The sequence below is a fragment of the Peromyscus eremicus genome, chromosome 1, assembly GCF_949786415.1.
Source record: "Peromyscus eremicus chromosome 1, PerEre_H2_v1, whole genome shotgun sequence".
NCBI lineage: Eukaryota > Metazoa > Chordata > Mammalia > Rodentia > Cricetidae > Peromyscus > Peromyscus eremicus.
In genome coordinates this window covers 56,940,153-56,960,303 of record NC_081416.1, presented here as the reverse complement: position 1 = coordinate 56,960,303, position 20,151 = coordinate 56,940,153, and the positions used below count along the sequence as shown (strand labels likewise).

Here is a 20,151-nt window from a genome sequence, read left to right as displayed (position 1 = left end):
AAAGACTACAGATGGAATGGGATTCCCAATTTTAGCTGGTACTGTGACTACAAGGGGACAGTAGTTCTCAAGTGGGGGAAAGGGTAAGCCCAGAAAGGGAAGGAGGACCTAGCTCGATGTGAAATGGGGCTATGAAGTTCAATTAAAAGTGCTATGTAGACTGTTACAGTCAGATTGCCTGGACCAACATCTGACCTCTTCAATTATCAGTTAATTACTGATCACTAACGAAAGAAACCCTTGAGGATGTCCTTCCTGGGACAGCAGTGCGGAGCCCAGCAGGCCCATCAGCAGGCCAAGGGCTGCACACCTCTGGGCACATCTGGAAATCAGAGAGTGCTCACTGCAGTCAGGACTGCTGGAAAGCACACCACCTGTGCTATGTTAGCTCCATCGAGTGCTGAAGGCAGCTTTCAGAAACACAATTCCTAAAGAAAGAGGAAGAGCCATCCCTCTGACTGAATGCTAGCTCCTCCAGAGAAATGCCACCTTAATCCTCACAGCCTGTGGAAACTTTATTTGGGGAAAAGACCTCTAAAGATGTAAGGACTTTTGAGATGAAAGAGTAACCTGGATTGTGCAGATGGACCCGCAGTGCTATCACAAGGGTACTTAGAGAATAGAAGACAGACAGACAGACACACAGAAAGATAAGGACAAATGAAACAGTGGCCATAGGCCATGGAGTTGCCAAAAGTCAGTAGAAACTGAAGAGGCAGGGAACCATCATTTCTCTGTGCCTCTCTGGGAATGTAGTACTGCTAACACCACAGTCTTTAAAGTCGGGCACTGAGGACTGCTGCTCTAGGACTCAGCTCCTGAAATGGTGGGTTGTAACCCAATATGGGGAAATATAATTGACTATGGGGGGGGGGGAGATGGAAAAATATTTGGCAACAATAAAGACTTCTGAATGTACACAACAGGCAAAAACTAATCCACAATCAAACGTGTAATGAATCCAAGGTGTTTCTTACAAGACTCACTCGGGTTGCATCACATGACTTCCTGGCTGCCTGGGTTCTGGACATGTAACACATGTACATCCATCACACCACATAATGCCAATAAAGACCACTGAAATACCTTGTCTTAGTTGGGGTTTTTATTGCTGTGAAGAGAAACCATGACCATGGCAACTCTTATAAAGGAAAACATCTAACTGGGGCTGGCTTCCAGTTTTAGAGCTTTAGTCCATTATCGTCATGGAGGGAAATACAGTGGCACACATTCAGATGTGGTGCTGGAGAAGGACCTGAGAGTTCTACATCTTAATGCATAGGCAGCAGAACCAACTGTGTCCCACACTAAGCGAAGCTTGAGCACAGGAGACCTCAAAGCCTTCCCGCACAGACTTCCTCCAACAAAGCCATACCTGCTAACATTACCAGTCCCTATGCGAGCCATTTTCTTTTAAATCATCACACACCTTGGCTCAGATTTGAGGTATGGTCTGCTGCACTGTTTTATTGCACAGTTTTCTGCTCTTAGACAAATATGACAGTTTAATTATAATAATCTCAGCATGAAAACACCAAATTAGTAAGTCATCAGATCACATTATGTTACAATGTTTGATTTTAAAACTACTGTTGGAGTTAATGATGAGGTTCACACGCCTTTAATCCCAGCACTTGGGAGGCAGAGCCAGGCAGATCTCTGTGAGTTTGAGGCCAGCCTGGTCTACAGACTGAGATCCAGGACAGGCACCAAAACTACACAGAGAAACCCTGTCTCCAAAAAACCAAAACCAAAACCAAAACCACACAAAACATTAAGTGAACACTTACTTGGGATTAGAACAAAATTTCTTTACATGGTCGTAACTATACATCTGCCATTTTGCACTGCATAGCCTTCTTGGCATTGAGGAATATAAAATAAAGTTGAACATGCTCCACAGCCTGCAGCCATGATTTATTTATTTAGGTAAAGTAAACAAGCATATCCATCTCACTATGAAAATTTGCTTTTATCTTTAACAGTAAAATTGTATGTATACTAATGACTGTTTTAAAAGAAACTTAAAGCCAGGTGGTGGTGGCACACACCTTTAATCTCAACTCTCGGGAGGCAGAGGCAGGTGAATCTCTGTGAGTTTTGAGGCCAGCCTGGTCTACAGAGCAAGTTCCAGAAGAGCTAGGCCAACACAGAGAAACCCTGCCTAGAAAAACCAGAGAGAGAGACAGACAGAGACAGAGACAGAGAGACAGAGAGACAGACAGACAGACAGACAGACAGACAGACACACACACACACACACACACACAGAGGGAGAGGGGGAGGGGGAGGGGAGAAGGAGGGGGGGAGGAACTTAAGCTTTGTCATCAATAAATGTTTGATCTGCACATTTACTTTATATAAAGTATTAAGTGAAAATGTCTTTAGTCAAAAGGGACCATGAGTGGGAAAAGTTCAAACAACTTGACTGTAAGCTGCCAAGTTGTGGCTTTGTTTACAGACACAGAAAACAAAATGGGACTTTCAGAAGTATGCACTAGTGAGACAAGAGATATGACTTGGTAGAATGCTTGCCTAGCATGGAGGAAGCCCTGGGTTCAATCTCCAGCACCACTGAAACCAGGTATGCTGGTACAAGCCTGTAATCCACTCTGGATTAATGATCGATGGGGGAGGACCCAGCCTTGTTGGGGGAATTCCTGCAGAGCGGCAGCTGGTTTGATGATCTGTCTTTTGTGATCCCTCCCTTCTACCTTCTATCTCCAGGACCTTCTGTTTCAAGTCCTATCTAAGAGTTTCCTAGGGGTTCAAAACCTATGCAAACTTGGTTGAGGGACAATACAGAAAACTGTGGTATTGCTTAAATAAAAATTTGTGTTTCATTTGTCCCTTTGGGGAGCTTAGATAACAGGTTTTGGGATACGGAGATTAACTTGCTAAAGGTGTAAATTAGGGAACAATAAAAAGCCCTTTGCTAAGCTATGGTGAGTCAGTCCAGAGAGGGTGATAACCCTGCAGCTGGAAAGGCTAAAATCCTCCTTAGGTGCCTCTGTCTTCTTTCTAGACCCGTGTGAAACCCACACCAGATATACAACACAGACCACAGTAAGCAGGGACACCATTCGGCTAGTAGTACTGGGTGTTTACAAGAAAGCAGACTCAGCAAGCCATGAAGAGCAAGCAGCACCCCACCATGGCCTCTGCGTCAGCCCAAGTCCAGGTTCCCACTCAGTCTGAGTTCTTACTTTGGCTTTCCTCAAATGAACTATCATTCAGGATATGTAAGCCAAATAAACATTTTCTTCCCCAAGTTGCTTTTGGTCATGGTGTTTTATCACAGCAAAAAAAAAAAAAAAAAAAAAAAACCACCCTAAGACAGTCTCCCACAGTGTATTGGTTTTGAAGACATGAATGGGTTCATGGAGAACAGCTGAGGCTTGTTACAACATATAAAGGGTCAGAGATACTGAAGGAAAATGAAGAGAGGCCATTGGTGAAAGTACAGCCTATCTGCAGCAGAGACCAGAGGATACTGGAAATGCCAGGACTATGGACCATCTGCCAAAATAGTATGCAGTTATTAAGTTCTAGAGCCTGCTTAAGCCTATCAGACAAACAGTGTACAATACAGATAGCAGAGCTGGAGAACTGGGAATAACCATGAGTTAATCCCAGAAGTTGAGCTGACATTGATCTGTTTATACTGCTTTTTGTTGTGATCTGTTCATAACTATACCTTGGTTCTTTCCTTCTGGAATAAGAAAGAATGTAACTCAACTTGGTTTTTCAGGAGCTTCTGAAAGACGGACTGTGTTTTTGTATTGTCATACTCATATTAACATGAGCTCTAAGGGACAAGAAAAGGTCAAGTTGACAAGGAGTGGATCTGTGGTGGCTAATCGTGGTTGTTAGCAGGGAAGAGGGAACCACACTGAAGAATTGACTCCATCTGATTGGTTATGGACATGTTTCTGAGGCATTTTCTTGATTGCTAACTGGAAGGGCCCAACCCACTGTGTGAGGCAAAATTCCTAGGCTGATGGGCCTAGGTTTTAGAAGAAAGCTAGCTGAACACAATTCTGAAGCAAGTCAGTAAGCAGCATTCTCATGTTCTTTCTGCTTCAAGCTCCAGCCTGAGCTCCTGCCTTGGCTCCTCTCAATGACAAGACTATAACCTGTAAAATGAAATAAACCCTTTCATCCCAAAGTTGGTTGGTCACAGCATTTGTTACAGCAACAGAATTCAAAAGTAGAACATCAAGGATTATGATTTGGCAACATGTCTAAGAAAACTGCCTGGGTCAAAGATTTTCTTCTGGAACTTCTAGAGTTTTAGGATTAACTTCTGCCTCTATAATACATTTCAAGTAAGTTTTTCTACGATCTAGGAGTTAAACTTTTTTTTTGCATAATGATGTCAAATACACTACCCCACAGGCACTTAATGAAACTTTCCCCTTTCCCCACTGCACTGCCTCCACATCCCTATCAGAACTTGGGTGTGTGTGTGTGTGTGTGTGTGTGTGTGTGTGTGTGTGTGTGTGTGTGTGTGTGTGTGCGCGCGCGCGCACACACACTCTGTCTCAGGGATCTGGGCACCTACTCTTTTCCCACTGTCCTGTTGGCTATGGTTTTGTAGCAAGTCCTGAAATCACAGTATGAGCTGTTCAACTGCATTTGAAATGATTGTTTGGGCTATTGTCTTCGCTTTAGGGTTTCCACAAAGTTCAGAATTAGTTTGATTTCTATTACAACTTTTGTTTAGATTTTGAGTGGCACTGTCTGCATCTATAAGTCAGTTTGGGGAGCACTGACAATATGGAAGTATTTACATTGATTTAGGTCAGTAAACCTTTCATTTTGCTAGATTTATACATAAACAATTCCTTTTCTATAACGGACAAATGTTTATTTCAAATTCCAATTGTTCATGGCAAGTACGTATAAATGCAATTACATTTTGAGTATTTTATTGACTTTCTGTCCCAGACTCTTACTATATTTGCTTACTAGTTACGAGGTTTCTTTTTGCTTTTTAAAAAATGACAAAAATAGGGTCTCTGTACATAGACGTGGCTTGCTATGCCCAGCACTTGAAATTTTAAGATTTGCTCAAAGACAATCCTGTGATCTATGGCCAAGCAGTTTTATATTATCCTTTCCTATCTAGATGCCATTTTCTTCTTCTGCCTTACTATACTGGCTATAATCCTTGCAAAAGATTTGCTCATTTACATGAAAGAATTTAAAGAAATGATGGAAAGGTCTTCTTCATTTGTTTATGTAATTTTTGAGAGACAAATGAGCCTTGCAGTCACTTCACTGTACCATATTATGTTTTTAGTGTATTATTTCATTGCTACATATTTTGCTTTAAGGGGAGTGTACAAGCATGTGTGTGGCTGTGTGCCTCTGCATGAGCATGGAAAACAGAGGATGTCTGGTGTTGTAGACTATTATGTGTGCTACTTTTGTTTATGTTGTATTAGTTTAGCTCTGTGAAGCTGTGTTACTGTGCCTGTCTAAAACACCTGATGGTCTAATAAAGAACTGAATGGCCAATAACAAGCAAGGTGGGAGAAAGGATAGGAGGGGCTGGCAGGAAGAAAGAATATAAAGAGAAATCTGGGAGGAAAAAAGAAGCAGCCAGAGAAAGAGGAGGACTCCAGGGGCCAGCCATCCAGCTACTCAGCAAGCCATGAAGTATTAGTAAGATTTACAGAAGTAATAACAGGAAAAGTCCAGAGGCAAAAGGTAGAGACAGGATAATTTAAGGAAAGCTGGCAAGAAACAAGCTAAGCTGAGGCCCGGCATTTATAATTAAGAATAAGCCTCCATGTATGATTTATCTGGGAGCTGGCTGGCAGGCCCCCCAAAAGAGCAAAAACAAAACAATATTTCGGCATATCAACATGGTGCTCGAATTTCCAGAGGGCCTGAGAGTTTAAGAGTTTCTGCCTGCTGGCAAGCCCTTGAGCAGCCAGTACGTTAAGTAGGAACAAAAACTAAGTAAAAATGCTGCCACAGTGCAAGCATTGGCATTCTAGAGCTCTAGAAGGTTGAATGCAGTTCCTGGTCAGACAAACTTCCAAGCAGCTTCGAATTTCACGCTTGGTTTTCATGACCCAAGAAGCAGGTAGAGCCAGCTAAGAGTCGTGCAGAGGATCCAGGTGTAGGTTAGCAGTTTAAAGGTTTGCTCATATGGTCAAAAAAAGGCTGAAGATAGGCAATAAAAGAAGTCCAGATGGAAAAACCTCTAAACAGGTTACAGTGTGTTTAACAATGTATGTAGGCTTAAGAAAAGAAAAAGGGCATAGTCATGGAAAGAAATGAACAGTTTAAAGTTTTTAAAGACAGAATAAAAGTAATATAAAAGAGAAAAGCCACATAAGATGAGAAATACATATAGGAAGTCTGGATCCTGTATGTTATTAGTTTGATTTTGAATTTTTGGATAGTTGAAAAGCAAAGGACAGCTGCAAAGAGACCTGGAATTCAAAGAGGGACTGTTGAAATAAATCAGTCTATATACTTTAGGAATGCCTTAACTTTTAACAAGTCAAAAAATACATTTGTCAAATGGAAATAAAAAATGCTTTGGAGAAGAGTCTTTGCTTTTGTTCCCACAGGAGATGAGAAGCTATGGATTCCTTCAGTGTTAATATGGATCAGGTTTGATCAGAGACCTCCTAAATCTTAACAGGTGATATCTATCAGCAAAATTACTGCTGGTCTTCCCAAGATTTGGCCATTATCTCAAATTTTCTCTCTGGGACCCTAAAGATAATTCGTCCTTAGACAGCAGGAAGCAGTTTGGAGACTACTATGCCCACATTCCCAAGAGAAGGGTGGGAAGCTTTTGGTTATTTGGTGGATTATGGATGTTTGTTATCATTTAGGGAAATATAGAATACTGCTACAAATTTAAAGTTATTTTTGTTACATTGTATGTTTCTACTCTTGTTTAAAGGATTTTTTTTTGTACATTGATAAAAATTTAAGGTTATTTTTGTAACAACATATTGTATGTATGTTTCTATTTTTGTTTGAGGTTTTGTGCCTATGCAGTTCATTTGGAAATCTGGAGTTCTAGTTTTTGAAAACTATTATAAACTATATAGGAAAATCAGGAAACACAGGTTAGTGGTTAGTCATTTATAACAATCAAATTTGTAGATATGCTTTCGGGATCATATAGAGATATATTTTAGATAGATAGATGGTCTTCGAACCTTTCAAAGACCTACAGAATATGGCATTTAAGATCTTTTGTTAAACATAGGGTTTTCATGACAATGAGACACATCTGCTCCTGGCAGCACCAATTTACTTCAGAGATGATGGGCACTGAAGAAACTCCTTATAGAGTTTCCTTTCATTGTGGCAAGGTTAGCCACGGAGCAAAGAAACTGCTCTTGCGTTTGACTGCTGACAATGTGCTGTGCAGACTGGATATGCAACACACACAGGAAAAAGACTGTTGAACTCTGCCAAAACAAGGCAGGACAGTCCTTCAAAATTCCTGCTTCACAGAAGAGTCTGCTAGATATTCTGCAGGACACAGAGGAAAACGACTGACGAATTTTGCCAATATAGGCAGGACAGTCTTTCAAATTTCCTGCTTCACTAAAAAGTTTACCAGATATTCTTGGCCTATAGGCCGAAGATGGATGCCCTAACACTGCAGAGGAACTTTTGGTGATTGTCCAGGCAGCAAGATGTCTCTGTTGTTAGGGAATATTAATTCCTTCTGGGGTCTTTGATGGAGTTAAAGACTAAATAATTAGAGTTTCAATTTTTCTAAGTTATGACAGAAAGTAAATTATGCATAAAACTTTGAAGTCACTAAGATGGATGGATGGTGGAATGCTTTCTCTGATTTTGCTAAATGTAAATGGACTGAATATTGTAAATTAATTCTTATGTGATAAGTGTTTAGTTATACTGTGTTAAAGTTAAAGACTTTCTTTTTATTTAGACAAAAAGGGGGAAATGTAGAATATTATTTTAAGGTGTGTTACTTTTATTTATGTTGCATTTGTTTAAGTCTGTGAAGCTGTGTTACTTTGCCTGTCTAAAGCACCTGCTGGTCTAATAAAGAGCTGAATAACCAATAGTGAGACAGGAGAAACAGGTGGGGCTGGCAGGCAGAGATGATAAATAGGAGGAGAAATCAAGGGGAGAGAAGAGCCAGAGAAAGAGGAGGACATCAGGGGCCAGTTACCCAGCTACACAGCTAGACATAGAGTAAGAGTAAGATTTAAAGAAGAGAACAGGAAAAGTCCAGAGGCAAAAGGTTGACTGCATAATTTAAGGAAAGGTGGCAAGAAACAAACCAAGCTAAGGCCGAGCATGTATAATTAAGAATAAGCCTCCCTCTCTCCATGCTCCTCTTTCTGTTTCCTCTCTCTGTTCCTACTCTGTTCCCTCCCCCAGGCCTGGCTCTCCCCCGCCCCCCTTTTCCCTCCAATAAAGCTCTAAAAACTGAAGAATAAGAAGGAGGAGGAGGAGGAGGAGGAGGAGGAGGAGGAGGAGGAGGAGGAGGAGAAAAAGAAAAAGAATGTGTTATTTATTTGGGAGCTGGGTGCCCCCAAAAGAGCAAAAACAAAATAAACAACAGTCTGGTGTCCTGTTCTATCACTCATCACATTCCTTGAGACAGGGTCTTTCACTGGACCTGGAGCTATGCTAGGAGCCAGCAAGAAACCACAGTGAGCCTCTTTGTCTCTGTCTACCCTAACACTGGGGGTACAGGACATTCATTAAGCCATCTCCAGGTCTAACTGATGTAATTGGTCAGCTACTATTTTCTTAAGGCATTTTCACCTAGCTCTTATGTACTCCTGTTATATGTAATGGTTTATTTTCATCTACTTCAGATAGTTTCTTTTTAACAGGGGTTTGCAATGCGTTCCTTTTACACACTGATACATCTCTACTCAGAATTCATCTTCTGCACCTAACTCTACAGGCAAGGAATGGTCTTTCTGAAGGGTTCAACACGAACTTATTTTCTTCAATGGCTATAAAATGGAGCTATTTCTTCTTAAGTAACCCTTTGCAGGTTTTTCCTTTTAGGAAGTTAAATTCCTTCAACTCTTGAATATTTTTAATGAGTTATCCTGTGGCATTTCTATATTCTTTTAATGTCCACAAAAAACAGTACTAGCTTCTTTTCCACCCACCCCTTTTGTTCTAATCTGTATCTTTTCTACTTTTCATTTCCACAATCCGTCTAATGGTTTATCCATTTTATTGGTCATTTCAAAGGATCAGCCTTTGGTTTAATTGGTTTTCTGTATTTTCTTCCTCTTTATACCACCAATTTCTTCTCTTTAGTTTCATTATTTCTCTTCTACATGGGCTTAATTTTAAAAAGGCTAAATGGGCTGGAGAGATGGCTCAGTGGTAGAAGAGAAGCAATTCCTACAGTTGTCCTCTGATCTCTACACATGCACAATGCGGAACCTCGAATGAAAGCAGGCAGGCGGGCGGGCGCGCGCGCACACACACACACATACACACACAGAGTGAGGGGGTGCCAGTGGAAACCACACCTTCCCCTACTACTTTCTCAGTATTTCCTTGCTTCGTGGGACTTTCAGTTACTGTGTGTTGATTGCACCAGCCATTTCATCAAGGGTGCTTTGGTTCTTTTTATCAGACAACAGGGTCAGAAAACAAGACTTAAGGCACTCAAATTTGTTCCTGGTGGCTTGTAGTTACTGTTGGGATCTTAGCTGACAGGCGATGTTTGTATTTAACTTTTCATCATGGTCCTCTCTGCTGTTCTGTGAGATTCTCTCAAATGTTGGGGCCTATGATAAATGCTGAGGGCTCTTCATTTCTGTTTTCATCTCTTGCATTTCTCCACACAATCTCCCATCCCTTTACTGAATCTTTCCATCTGTTCTGTTTGTATACTGCCTACTTTTCCATTGCTCTAACATGATAATGGTGTTTATACTAAATCACCTTTTTCTGACAGTGGTCCTTTAGTGTTGACTTTGACTCGATCTGGTTAACAGCGAGTGAAGCAAGGCTTAGGTTCTGTTGTTATGCTTGCCTTCAGTACTCCAGTCTCTAGTTACTTTGCATGTATGGTTAGGGCTTGTGTGCCAAATTCTTCTCTACATATGATGTGCCCATGGTTTATATCGTCCCTGTAAGCCTGCCCCTCCTGGGCCTTGGGAGAGTTTACACACACATACTTTACAAAAATATAATTGAACTACTGTATCATCCACATGAGGAAACTCAGGGAGGATGCAGCTAAGACGCATAGGTCAGGAGGAGCTGTAGTGTGCACTCACACCTTATTTTTTGAACTCTGTTAAAACAACCTGGAATCTATTCCAGTTTTCGGCATGTGAATTTTCACATCACTACCTTTCTTGGCTGTAACACAGCAGCAGGTTTCCCACCATGGATCTTCACTTGTACTTCTCGGGCCTTAGTAACAGGACAACACAAGGTAGGGCACAGTTCTTCCTCTTCCCTCACACCCCATAAGCCTTTCATCTGAGATCCTGGCTTTACAGATATACTGCCTGGCAATCTGATGCTCTTCACAAGTATTGCTTTCTTCTTAGCCAGATACTTCTGAGATTTAACCCTTTTTCCCTGGGATTCAGAAATCTCACCAAGATCAAGTGAAGATCCACGATCTAACTGTACTTTCAAAGTTTGATCTTGCTCAATGGTACTGTGTTTTCTCCCTTACATCTGCTAAAAATGTCATGTCTACTATTCCTCGGGTTTCTTTCTTTCTCAAGTCAGAGTCATCCTATAAGCCACACAGTACCACTCAGTATGACATTAAGACATAGAGAAGGTAGAAGGCCCTGAGGCATGAGCTGAAAGATAGCTGGGCACAACTGAGGAATACCTACCATGCTGGTTACGTGACTTAAAATATGAATTTCTAGGGAAGAAGGAGAAAGGCAAATTACAGATTCTCCAAATTACAACAAATTTGAAAGTCTTACTGCCAAACTGCCTTCCATTATTACTGAGATTAGGTAGGCCAGTGGCAGGGGCCAGGCATCTGGGGAGTAGGGCTGGTAAGGCTGCCTTCATTATTACCCTAGAGACCTACATTTCATCACTAAGAGGAAAAACAGAAGCCTTGGCTGGCTGAAGACTTCACCGCCAGCTGAGGATGCCACCCTTCTCTCCATGTCATCTGCTTCACTGGAAAGGTCCAGTAACAACAGGCAAAACAATGCAATCTCTGAATATTCCTCCAACACTTAATCCAGTGGCTTATTAAAAAACATTCCACATTCATGAATATGAAACATCCTTCAAAGCCTCATGCTGCCTGCTCATGCAACCTCTGAAGTGCAATACTCTCACAGTGAGCCCCATAAAACAACAGGAGTTAGTCTGAGGAAGGGAATCCGGAGATGAAAGAGCCCCTCCCTCTATCAGCACCTGCCAATTGGGGCACCCCTCCTCCATCTTCATAAGAACATAGCCAGATAATTGTCTGGGCCACTGTCCATGTTTGGGGTTTACTCACCTCGCATCCATTTTGGTGACATACTAACTACAGCAAAGACAAAGCTGTGCCAAAAACCTGTTTGATCAAACCATACTGTTCAACTAAATCTCTATAGGTTGCACTCAGATAAATGACATCAGTGTCTCTACAGCAGTAAGATTCAACATCTCATCTTCAAAGGCATGCTACTGTAGCTCACCTGGCAAGAATTTAATTCTTAGTTTTTAAGACATCTAAAAGTAAAACAAGATGGATGATTTAGTGAGATAAAAGGAAAGCTCACGTTGGCCGTCGAGTCTCAAGTAGAGTCAGTAAAATCTGGATTGCACTGACTATGGCCGATTCGTTCTTCTCCTTGTGAAAAATATTTGATAAAAGCTGCTCTATAATTTCTTGCCTGGGGAAAGAAATCAATAGTCAAGCACTGATTGAAATGTTATTTAACAGTAACAACTAAAAAGATGCAACACAATCCTTATGAGCACTCATCCATACACAGGCATGTTTGCTTTCTACTTCAAATGTCACTACTACAGCAATTCTTCTTAGTTAGGAAGTTTATCTCCCTTTAAGAGGATAAGGGGGCCCCGGTTTGCCTTTGGCAACCTTTCTGAGAAGCAACAAATATTTCAAGGCTAAGTGTGATCCACTCCAAGCAGGGTGGTAGCAGTGGTGACAGCTGATGGTGATGAACAGTAAAGACTAAGAACTCACCACTTCCAAAAAGAAGGGAAAGTTTTCCAAATGGCAAATTAGAACCCACTCGTGTTTTTCCTCACAGGTATGGCTGCTATGTGATTACCAACGATCCAAAACAGGTAAAATAGACTATTACCCACTGACCTTTACTCTACAGTTCTCAATGGTAAGTCAGGAGAAGCAGCACTAAAAAGGTGGGAATATCGTGTAGAGGAGTCACAGCACTAAAGGATAGACTACAGCAGTGGTTCTCAACCTTCCTAACGCTGCAATCCTTTAATACAGTCCTCATGGTGTGCTGACCCCAACCATAACATTATTTTAGTTGCTACTTTATAACTGTAATTTTGCTACTGTTATGAATCGTAATATAAATATTTGATATGCAACCCCTGTGAACGAGTCATTAGACATGCCACCCGCCTCCCAAGGGCATTGCAACCCACAGGTTGAGAGCCACTGGACTAGGGTTTGGAGCTGTGCTTCTGGCAACTATGTTCTTCAATGGTGGCCTCCCAGCTGGAATAGCACCGATGCCTGTCTCTATCATGCTCGGACAATGCAGGGTTCTCACCACAGAAAAGTCACTGTTAGAACCACTGACATCTATTCAAAGGCAATGGCAAACAGGTCCCAACCATCTCACAGCTGTATCAACTTGGAATTCTGTCACACCAGGAGAGTTCTGATGGACAAAACAATGTAATAACCAGCAAAAACTTAGGATTTAACAACACAGTAGTGGTGCCATATCCAGAGCCTTATCCAAACATCACTATCCATCACTCAGACACCAGTAACAGGCACAGGACGGAACGTGCCACACAGGATGAGGGGATGCCTTTCAGCCTCTAGATTAGGAAGGGCTCTCTGACAGTCATGTTCCCATTTTCAAACACAGGAGTGTTATTAGCCAAGCATCAGTAAAACTCACAATGTATGAAGCCTTCTAGACCATTCATCCACATCTTTGGGACAAAGGCTTGTACTCTGAGTTTTGTTTTTTGTATGTATGGCCACAGAAACTTACATCTATAAAATTGACTCAAATGAACAAAACTGAGTTCATTACTATCCAAAATTAAGCTGCATAGTCTAACTCAATGAATTATTTTGAAGAATTTGAAATTTGGGGCTGGAGAGATGGCTCAGGGGTTAAGAGCACTGGCTGTTCTTCCAGAGGTCCTGAGTTCAGTTCCCAGCAACCACATGATGGTTCACGACCATCTGCAATGAGATCTGGTGCCCTCTTCTGGTGTATAGGCATACTACACACGTGATAAATAAATCTTTTAAAAAAAAATTGAAATTTTCAATTTCAAAATTTGCTAGAGATACTAACTAGAATATGCTTTTAATTCAGGCCCAAACTTCCTCCTAAACTTCATGTCCACTAACTCAGGATTTCTTTCTTGGTAGTACTTCTCTCAAACACTCTTCTTCAATTTAGGCCCATTCAAACCCATCCCTGCGCACCCTTTTCACTCGTGACATACAGACACTGTAGTGGTACCAAACCTTTGGGTTATTCAGTATTCTAATGCAGGGAATTTTTGATGTCTCACTAAAGACTGGCTCTCTGATATCACTATTACAGTAACTACACTATTTGATCCTTAACAATAGACTACATGGTGGTGTGAATGAAAATGGCCCCCATAGGCTCACAGGGAATGGCACTATTTGAAAGGATTAAGAGGTGTGGCCTAGTTGGAATAAGTATTTACCTGGGGGTGGGTTTTGAGGTTTCAGAAGCCTAGGCCAGGTCCAGAGGCTCACTCTCTCTTCCTGCTGCCTACCTATTGGGATGCAGAACTCTCAGCTACCATGTCTGCCTGCATGCTGCCACGTTCCCTGCCGTGAGGAGAATGAACTAAACCTCTGAAACTGTAAGCCAGCTCCAATGAAATGCTCTCTTTTATAAGAATTGCCATGGTCGTGGTGTCACTTCATAGCAATAGAATACTGGCTAAGGCAATATATTTTTATATACTGTTATCAGATGTATTAACCAAATATGTGGAGTGAGCAACTATAGTTAATGGAGGTTTTCTAAGCTCACAGCAGCCTTCTATTATTACTATATTTTCTCAACCCACAAACAATAAAAGAACCAGCAGCACAAAACTGTCAAATAAAAGATATTCTGAAGGGGAGGGCAGCGCTCGCTCGCTCGCTCGCGTGCTCACGCGCTCTCTCCCTCTCTCTCTCTCTCTCTCTCTCTCTCTCTCTCTCTCTCTCTCTCTCTCTCTCTCTCTCTCTCTCCCTGCTTCCTGACTGTATACAAAATAACCAACTGCCTCATACTTCATACATACATCATGCCATGATGGACTTTACTTTCAAACTGTGAGCCAAATTAAACTCTTCATTCCTTAAGAGAGAGAAGTGGGAAGGAGAAAGAGAAAGGAGGAAAAAGAACCCATCATAATGTACATTAGGTTTTAGAACTCACCTGGTACATGTATCTGAACAAATTCACTCTAACATGTACTGATATAAATCATGACTATATACTTATCTTAATTTCAGAAGTTAGCCAGAACTAAAGTCACAGCTTGAAGGTTAGAAGCAAGCATACACACGGCCACTGGTGGTCCTATGGAGCTCAGAGCTCACTCACTGCTGGCCAGTTCAGCAGGTAGACCTAGTCTGTAGCACTGGCCACTCACTACAAGTGGACACCAACCAACAGTCAGAATATAACTCACTGACTCTGACATGTTCTAATTATAAATGCCAGCTTCTAAGCCTCCACATTTAAAAATCATTAAAATTATGTGTTGCTTTTTGCTGTGTTTCTATTGGACAGCAGCTTTGTAACCATATGAAATTGGTGATACTCAAAAAAGGAAGTTTTTTTGTTTTGTTTGTTTGAGACAGGGTCTCACTATGTAGCCCTGTGTCCTGGAGCTCAGAAACTGACCTGCCTATGCCTCCCAAGTGATGGGTAAGGGCATGTGCTGCCACACGCAGCCAAACACTCAGAATTTCTAACTGACTCAAACGGCAATTTTACACAGCTCAACTTTCCTACTACAATTGGTAGGATCTGGATGTGGAAGATCCTATACATTTGAGAGGAATACATACATAAAATGAGACATAATACCAAGAACTACTGGGGTCTGTGCATGTGCCATTCTCTCCTTTGGCAACAATTCTAGGAATACAAATCAGTTTTCTCTCACAAAGCTACAGCAAGCTATTTTGTCTCTGGTTTGGCCCTCCCTTGTCTTATAGACACTTTGGCAAAAGATGCAGAAGAGCCTCTTTGCCTGCATTACAGGACTACGAAGGGACACATAACACCATGAGAGACAAGCCAAGAGCAGTAGACCGAAGCAGACCACCACTGTGTCTAGTGCTACTGTGTGCTCTTTCCAGATATACCTCCCACAGGAGTCTACTTTTCCATAACACCACTTGAACAGTGTGGACACGTAAGTCAAGGACATACCCATGCTAACACCAATGTTCTCTCTGAAAATGTGAGAATCATGGAAATCGAAACAGCAGCCAGTCCCTGAGGGACCTTCCCCTCAACACGAGCTTAAACAAGGTAACTACTCAGGCAGCCTGAGTCAGCTGCAAAGACACAGTGGCCTGAGAAAGATCTTCAGAAGAAACCAACAACCTAAATGGGTCAAATGCATACATACAAAAGACTCTATGTAAAATAAAAATAAAAATTAGAAAAAAAAAATGAAACCCTCCAAGTCCTGGTGTGATTGTTTCACGTCAGGATGGCTCTGTGAAACTCAGCTTTGCAGGCATAGAGAAGTTGAAAGTCCACATATACATGCCACTGGTTCCCCGTCTTGCTCTTTTGGTCTCTCCTGTGTCACCAACGGTGGAAAGAAGAAAAGCAGGCTTTCCTGCTTTACATAGGGTTTTTATGACTCAATGTCCACAAATGAGCACTTCACTTACCAGTCACTCACAATGTAACACATCAAACTGCATCAATGAGGAAAGTAAGAACCAAACGGTAAACATACTTTTCTAGAGTGGCAAGCAGGGGGTCTGGTTCTGTACTGTTCTGAACTTGTAACATCTGGTCTCTGCTCAGGCGAACAATTTCACAAAGTGATTGTGAGGCATTTGAATGTCGCTAAAGGAAAAAGGTACAATTTTAGCTATAGAACTTGTTAGAAGTTAACTTTATAGTAAAAGTGAAGGGTAACACAAGTTAAAACCATCCATGAGCTTCAATGAGCAGTGTAGCCGCAAAGAAAAGGACGAAGCATCTGACCACCAGGCTGATGAGCTTCCCTTCCACAACTGCACAGTGCAGATAGACCACCATGTGTACAGACGTGTGAGCAAAGCTTGACATGGACAAATGTCTTTGACCAAATACTTGGGGGTGGGGGGAAGGTATCCCACACACATACCTTTATTAGCTCAGACAGATAAAACACACACTAGCTCAAATATTAAAAAACAAAACAAAAAACCTAATACAGTTTTGTGGAAGATAGAAGGTGGAGTGTCCATCTACCTTTCTGGGAAGCTCTAGCCTCAGCATTCATGTCCTGTGGGAAACCGTAATATTTCAGAGCACTACCTTCCTTAGAAATGATACATACCGGGAATCAACACCCATAGACTAGAATCAGTAACCTAACACCTTTTAAAATGATTATTAACCCTCTCACCCCACCCCGTGTGTGTATTGTTTTTTTGAGACAAGGTCTCAAGATGTAGTGTTGGCTGGTCTCCAACTTGTACAACTCTCCTGCTTCAACCTTTCATTTGCTGGGATTGTGGGCAGGAGTCACCAAGCTAATCATGCTTTGTCTTCCTCAAAAGCTGTACACTGGAGAGATTGCTCATCAGTTAAGAGGACCCAGGTTTGATTCCCAGCATCCACATGGTGGTTCATAACCATTGATAACTCCAATTCTAGGGGACTGGACACCCTCTTCAGGCTTCTGTGGGCACTAGGTATGCCTGAAGTACACATATATACAAGCAGGTAAAACATTCACACACATAACATATAAAGAAATAAATCTAAAAACATTATTTAAAAAAATTTTTAAATGATGGATTAAGTATATTGGAGCAGAAAACCAGAGTGCAATAACCAAGAATAGTTTCCTACAAAACTAAACACATACTTAACAAATGAGCAGCAATGGGGCTGTCTTCCCAAAGAAATAACATGCAGGCAAAACACTAATACACAGAAAATTAAATTAAAAATGGAAAGAACTGAGCTTCTCCTTTACACTTTCTGTTGGACTCTGTAGACAAATGTAATACCCTGTAATAAATAAAGTTCTGTTCAAGAACACAGTGAGGAACAAGCCTATTTATGGAAAGCATCCCCTACAAAGTGGCCAACTTTGCCTATGTCAACCTGTGCTGGCCATGACCCTAGAACATGGGAACTGAACTCAGAGAAGAAATTAGTACCGTTCTAGACAGTTCTTGCACCAGAGTTCTCCCTTAGCACCTGGCATACACAAGCTCTGGGATGTATGAAGAACATCAACTCTGGCAACAATAGCAGCTACTGCAAGGGAGCACGTACTCCACAATCCCAAGAGTGGATGGTAGAAAAATGAAGAATGTATCTTAGATCTGCTCTAGGCACAAAAAACTTTTTTAGATTCATCTTTACTTTATGTGTACCATGTATGTGCCTGGTGCTTATAGAAACCAGAAGAAGGAGGGGATCCCTGGGAACTGAGGTAGTTACGAGGTGTCAGGTGGTGCTGGGAACTGAAGCCAGGTCCTCTGCAAGAGCAACAAGTGCTCTTAACCACCATGCCATTGCTCCAGACTATAAACATTTTTTAAGTAGACTATTAGAGAAGAGGTTAAATCCACCTCCACAGAAAATCCACCCTTGGATAATATCCTCTGGCTAAAAATCTAGCTTCTGCCCTGCTCATCCATGCTGCTTACTCCCCATTCTAACCAGCAATCTAGAAGCATGTGAAGAGGACCTAAGGCCTCAAACACACTCTGGACCACCCTAAAACCCAACTCCTCCATGGACATGAGGTTAAACCATACAGAGCTGTCCTGCCTGCAGATAATGGTTGACTTTGGATAATCTCACACATCTTGGCGTAAGTAATACTTGAAGAGTGGATGCTACAGACATCAGGGACACACACCCTGACCACTCAGGACAGGGTTCAATGTGAAACAGCCAACTCAAGCTTCAGAACCACTGCGGTATCTGTGTCTAATCTCTAGCACCAGGGGAGGAAAAGAGATGGGGGCAGGACACATGGTCACAATGTCTGTCTCTAGCCTCCACACTCAGGACCTGTTTGAGGCTTCAGGGTCAGGACCAGTCACTGTTAGGCTCAGTGGTGACCCAGACCATGTTGAGAGCTTGCAAAGCTTTAGCCAGATCTCTCAAGATGCAGATGTGGCCCCACCTGCTAAAGCAGGTATAAAAGAAAAATAAGTGTGGATGGAGATTTGTCACAAAGTGGGTTTAGCATGACCCTAGCTCTTGGAAGGAGATCGTGCTCTCCTGCTCCTCACAATGCAGGATACACCATCCCCCTGATCCCTTTCATAGATACACATGTATGTTCTGTGGCCAATCAACAGTTTTTATATGAAAAAATAAGTCATAAGAGAACTTACATCTTCTTCTTGCGATGGATGAACTATTTCCACAAGCCTCTGGATAATTCTTTCCTCATTTAGCCACTGCAAAACACATTGTAGAAGTGATCATAGCCACGAGTGGCTCCTACTCAAGCCCCAGTGAAGATAAACATACTAGAAATAGCCATCACACTTTAAGTAGAAATTACATGTTTCTCTGGACTTTGAACACTACAGAAAATTAAAAAGTCCCCCAAGGAAAATGTAGTGAATACATCATTTTAAGAGTGACCGACCACAAGCATCAACAACTCCCAAGTTCCAACAGCCACACACTTACGACTCTACACTCAATGGTGGTATTGACTGGATACTCAGCATTTACAGGACTATACTTTGGCTACTAGGAGCCTTGAGCAAATGGGCTACACTATCTCTAAGAGAGTGTCAGCTCTGAACGTCAGATGAATGAAAAGAATAGTACCAAGCCTCTGGGCTACTAGAACTGTTGTGGGATATTTGTTAACACTACAAAGATGTTCTCTGCCTAGGATGCCTTCTGATTGATTTAATAAAGAGCTAAATAGCCAATAGCTAGGCAGGAGAGAATAGGCAGAATTCTTGGCATAGAGAGAAACTGGGAGGAGGAATCCAGGCATGCCATTTTACCAGCAGACTCAGAGCAAATCAGATGTGCCGTACCAGGAAGAGGTAACCAAGCCATGTGGCAGAACATAGATTAAAAAAATATGGGTAATTAAGTTATAAGAGCTAGTTGGGAAAAAGCCTAAGCTAAGGCCGAGCTTTTCATAATTAATAAGTCTCTGGGTCATTATTTGTAGGCTTGCTACAGAGAACCCAGGACGAAAGAGGGCTTTTAGATACCCAAACCAAACCCACTGTAGGAAATACTAGGGCCAGGTTGGGGCACCCTGGAAGAGGAGTGCTGGTCATCTGCCTGTCTCAGGTAGACCTGCTGGAACCATAACAATCTCTTTGTAACTTCTATACAAGATGCAGTGAACGAAGATACAGAACGGATCAGAGTGAAAAACAAAACAAAACAAAACAAAACCAAAAAAAAAACCAAATAAGTAAATAAAGGATAAACCAGCAGGCTTAATAAAAGCTCCTAAAGGGAGCAAAACAATCAAATGTATAAGGCGGTTTAGCACTGAGAAAGGCCACTTGACCTCCAAAGGTTGAAGATGACAGAGAATAGGATTGAAGTCAAGAAACTATATACAATTTGCTAAAAGCACAAAAACAAAATCCTGGTGCTGTCTCTGGCTCCTTACAGGGAACATATCAAACAAGCACTAATGGGAAGGTTTATGGTAGAAGCACAATTGCTTTTATTGTTTTATTATATTTAATTTTTTTTTTGGCATGTGTATGTGTGT

General features: G+C 41.6%; 1 protein-coding gene across 11 annotated transcripts in view; it reads right to left on the bottom strand.

Moving 5' to 3' along the window:
• Nucleotides 1–20,151, bottom strand: part of Ppp6r3 (protein phosphatase 6 regulatory subunit 3) — a 132,213-nt gene that overhangs the window by 48,439 nt on the left and 63,623 nt on the right. For all 11 annotated transcript variants that reach the window (XM_059263712.1, XM_059263722.1, XM_059263737.1 and 8 more), the window contains 3 exons: nucleotides 18,785–18,850; nucleotides 16,168–16,280; nucleotides 11,751–11,864 (listed from right to left, as the gene is read on the bottom strand). In XM_059263712.1, the coding sequence (XP_059119695.1) occupies nucleotides 11,751–11,864; nucleotides 16,168–16,280; nucleotides 18,785–18,850 (293 nt within the window). The remainder of the gene's footprint in view (nucleotides 1–11,750; nucleotides 11,865–16,167; nucleotides 16,281–18,784; nucleotides 18,851–20,151) is intronic.